The sequence below is a fragment of the Gossypium arboreum genome, chromosome 7 (assembly GCF_025698485.1).
Source record: "Gossypium arboreum isolate Shixiya-1 chromosome 7, ASM2569848v2, whole genome shotgun sequence".
Classification (NCBI taxonomy): domain Eukaryota; kingdom Viridiplantae; phylum Streptophyta; class Magnoliopsida; order Malvales; family Malvaceae; genus Gossypium; species Gossypium arboreum.
In genome coordinates, this window is record NC_069076.1 from 96,505,539 (window position 1) to 96,508,997 (window position 3,459).

At 27.9% G+C, this 3,459-nt stretch overlaps 1 protein-coding gene across 1 annotated transcript; it reads left to right on the forward strand.

Annotated features, from left to right (window-relative positions):
• On the forward strand, positions 1-1,233 carry LOC108481528 (uncharacterized). The gene is made up of 2 exons (XM_017784651.2): positions 1-283; positions 643-1,233. Exons 1-2 carry the CDS (start codon positions 104-106, stop codon positions 1,069-1,071), a joined length of 609 nt encoding a protein of 202 aa, XP_017640140.1. The 5' UTR covers positions 1-103; the 3' UTR covers positions 1,072-1,233.
• The last annotated feature ends 2,226 nt before the right edge of the window (positions 1,234-3,459 follow it).

Consider the following 3,459-nt stretch of genomic DNA (forward strand, 5'->3'; position numbering starts at 1 on the left):
TCACAGCATATCCATTCATTTCAGGCTAGGTTCTTTCAAAGCAAAAATCCCAACATCATCCATAGCTGTAAGAAAATTTGAAAAAAAAAAACAAAAACCAGACATGGAAGCCACTGCTGTTTATAGCAGCAAAGGAAGTCCATTTCTTTTTTCCTCTAGGATTACAACCAGAAAATCATTTAAACCATCACAAAATGCTGCAACTTTCTCACCTTTTCTCATTCAATCCATGGCTACTCAGAAACCATTGCCTTCAGTTGCCAAAACTGTTGGTTCTAGAAAGGTCAGTTTCTTTCTCAATTCAATTTCATCTGGATTTTCTCTTCTTGTATCAATGGCTGTTTGAGTTATAATATGTTGATGTTTTTGCTCTGTTTGTTTGGTTAAATGACAAGGTTTGATATTGAAATAAACCTGGAAATTCATCAAATTTTGATACTTGTATGAACACCAATACCAACATGACCATACTTGTTTATTGATTGCTTGTTGGTAAAGACTTAAATGTTAGAAATAGAACTTCTTACAAGGACTAATGCATGAAAATTCATCAGAATTTGATATGTATATGATCAACAAAAACTATAAAAAGGAAAAGAAAAAAAGCTTCTAACTTGATGGCATGCCATGAAAATGATGCAGGGCTCGAACTCGACCGTTTTTCCACTCGGCGAGCCAGGGCCAAGGAACAGCACAGTGGTGACACAACCAGTGAAGCTACTGACAAATGTAGAAAAACTGAAACTGCTAACCAAAGCGGAGAAAGCAGGGCTACTATCCGCGGCAGAGAAGTTCGGGTTATCGTTATCGTCCATAGAGAAACTCGGGGTCCTATCCAAGGCCGAAGAGTTTGGGGTGTTGTCGGCGGCGACAGACCCTGGAACTCCAGGAGCACTATTGACACTAAGCTTGGGATTACTGCTATTGGGTCCATCATGTGTTTACCTTGTTCCTGAAGATAACTTGGGGGAAATTGTGTTGCAGGTTGTGGTGGCACTTGTATGTGTTGCTGGTGGATCAGCAGCTTTTGCTGCTTCAAATCTTGTTTCAAATTTGCAGAAATCAAGCTGAAAATTTGGCATTTCAAGTAACAAAATCTTGCATCAAGCTATATTTGGTATTCAAACTATCTGGTTTTATACTAGTAACATTTTCTGTGATAATATCAGTGTAAATTCCATGTTTTGGACTCACTGAATTAAATCTAGAGCAATATAATGAACATTTTATTCACACGATTAATGCAATTAGCAGACATTATATATATTATGGTAATAAAAAAAAAAAAGTAGGCATACTTCGATGGATTACTACAATTAGCAGTTTTTCAAGTGTAAAAAGTATCATATAGATATAATGTAGTAAGAGTTGATTGTATTTTGCCTACCCTATTAAAAAATAAGTAAATTAATTTTTGAATGTTAGATTAAAGATTAAATTGATCTTTTCTGTTAAAAGTTTTATCTATTTAGACTGTTAAAAATTGGAGTAACTGACAAAATAACCAAATAGAAAAATGTGACATGTCACTTATACTTCATGCTAACGTATAGAGATCAATTTTTATTAATAACAATAGATGAAATTTTTTATATAATGACTAGTTTATTCTTTGATCTAACGTATGGGAATTAATTTACCCATTTTTAAATAAAAAAGTTAAACTGTAATCTAACTCTCTATATAGAAATCTCCATAATACTTTTTACCGTTTTTCAAGTCGTTATTCTAATGCCCACCTTTCAAATACTTGTTGGTTCAACCTATTAAATCAAAAACGGATGGGTATAATGGTTCAATTGTTGAACCAAATATAGAGATAGGATGGCTGATGAAAAACTAAATCATCATTTTATTCAAGAGGTTCGGGGTTTAACAAAGTGATACGAAAAACTAAATTAGTAAAAAAGCAGAAAGATTATAAGCAAAATTACTCAAATAAATTGAGGGTAATTTTCAGTCTACTATACTCCACAAGCGAATTTAGAATAATACCAAATATATTTTTAATTATTTTCTTAATTTAATATTAAAATAATTATTTTAATATTAAATTTAATTTAATACTTCACTTATTCAAACGAATCTACACTCGATAAATGTAAACTTAAGAATAGTAAAAAAAATATTCAATTAGAACATTTATTTAAACGTTATAATTTTGAAGATTAAATTGGGGTAATTATTTGGTTAATTATTTTACTACAATTTAAAGCAAGTGGCATCATCTAAACAAATTAAATAGGAGATATTTTACTTTTTCCTTGTTATGTAGATAAGGGTTCCTCCAATACCAGAAAATGGGTAAAAAACTAAAGATTGAGAACTAAAAGATATGTTAAAATTAGAAGAAAAAAACAATTTTTTTAATAAATTGGATTTGTCATTTTCATCCTTAATTTTTTTTAATATAACCTTCCTAATTTTTTTATTTATATTATGATTTAAATGTGTGATTAAATTAATGTCACAAGTCAACTCGACATTAATTCAATTAATGAAATTATTAAAATAATTTTTCATTAAATTATATTATTACGAGCCTGCTTTTATCTTTTTAATATTATTTAAAACAATAAAAAGTTATAAATGTTAAAATTTGGATCCATACTACCAACATCTATAAAATCTTTCTTTTACCACTTTAACTAAAACTTTATTTTAATTCTTAATGATTTTTCTTAATTACTTGTCTTTTGTCCAAAATAAACTTGTCATATTTTAACTTTGGTGGTCAAAATTTCAACTTCTTACTATTTTAAATTCATATTGGTAAGAATTATATATATTTATATATATTATTAACTATGAATGAAATATGAAAGTGTTAAGGTTGTCGAGTTGTTATCACGTAAGTTGCAATTAGACTCTAACAAACATAAAACATATTGTTAAGTTGTTAAGATAGTTTATTGTAGCTAGTGTTGCAACATAACGATAAGATACATAAAACAAATAATGAACATAAGCAGAAACAAGAAGACAAAAAAAAAAAAAAACCAAAAACCTATTTATTTTTGTTATCTTCAATATTCATTCAATAATTTTGAATTAAAAATAACAAAATATAATCAATTAAAATATTTTTATCACTACTAAATTAATTTAAAATTTTAGCATATTCTAATATAATCATATGATAAATATAATGTATTTTTCATTTAGTATATGTAAGTTTTTTTCTTTTTGAAGTTATAAATATAGTCACATTGAAATTACAAATAATACATCCAAATAACTATAACTAGAAATAATCACTATAAAACAAGACTAAACAAATAATCAGAATATATCTAAACTTAGACCAATATAAATCCATACAAGAACAAATATGGTGGGGCGTAAGCCAAAATAAATATAAATTGAGAACTCACACATGATTTATCAGAACTTAAATCTTATATCTTAAATTTCTCAAGACCATAATTTTACCACTAAGCTAAGGCGTCATGTAAATTT

Coding starts and splice junctions, on each gene's coding strand:
- LOC108481528 (XM_017784651.2), top strand. CDS start 104: ATGGAAGCCACTGCTGTTTATAGCAGCAAAGGAAGTCCATTTCTTTTT. Junction 284..642: donor AAACTGTTGGTTCTAGAAAG/GTCAGTTTCTTT, acceptor AAAATGATGCAG/GGCTCGAACTCGACCGTTTT.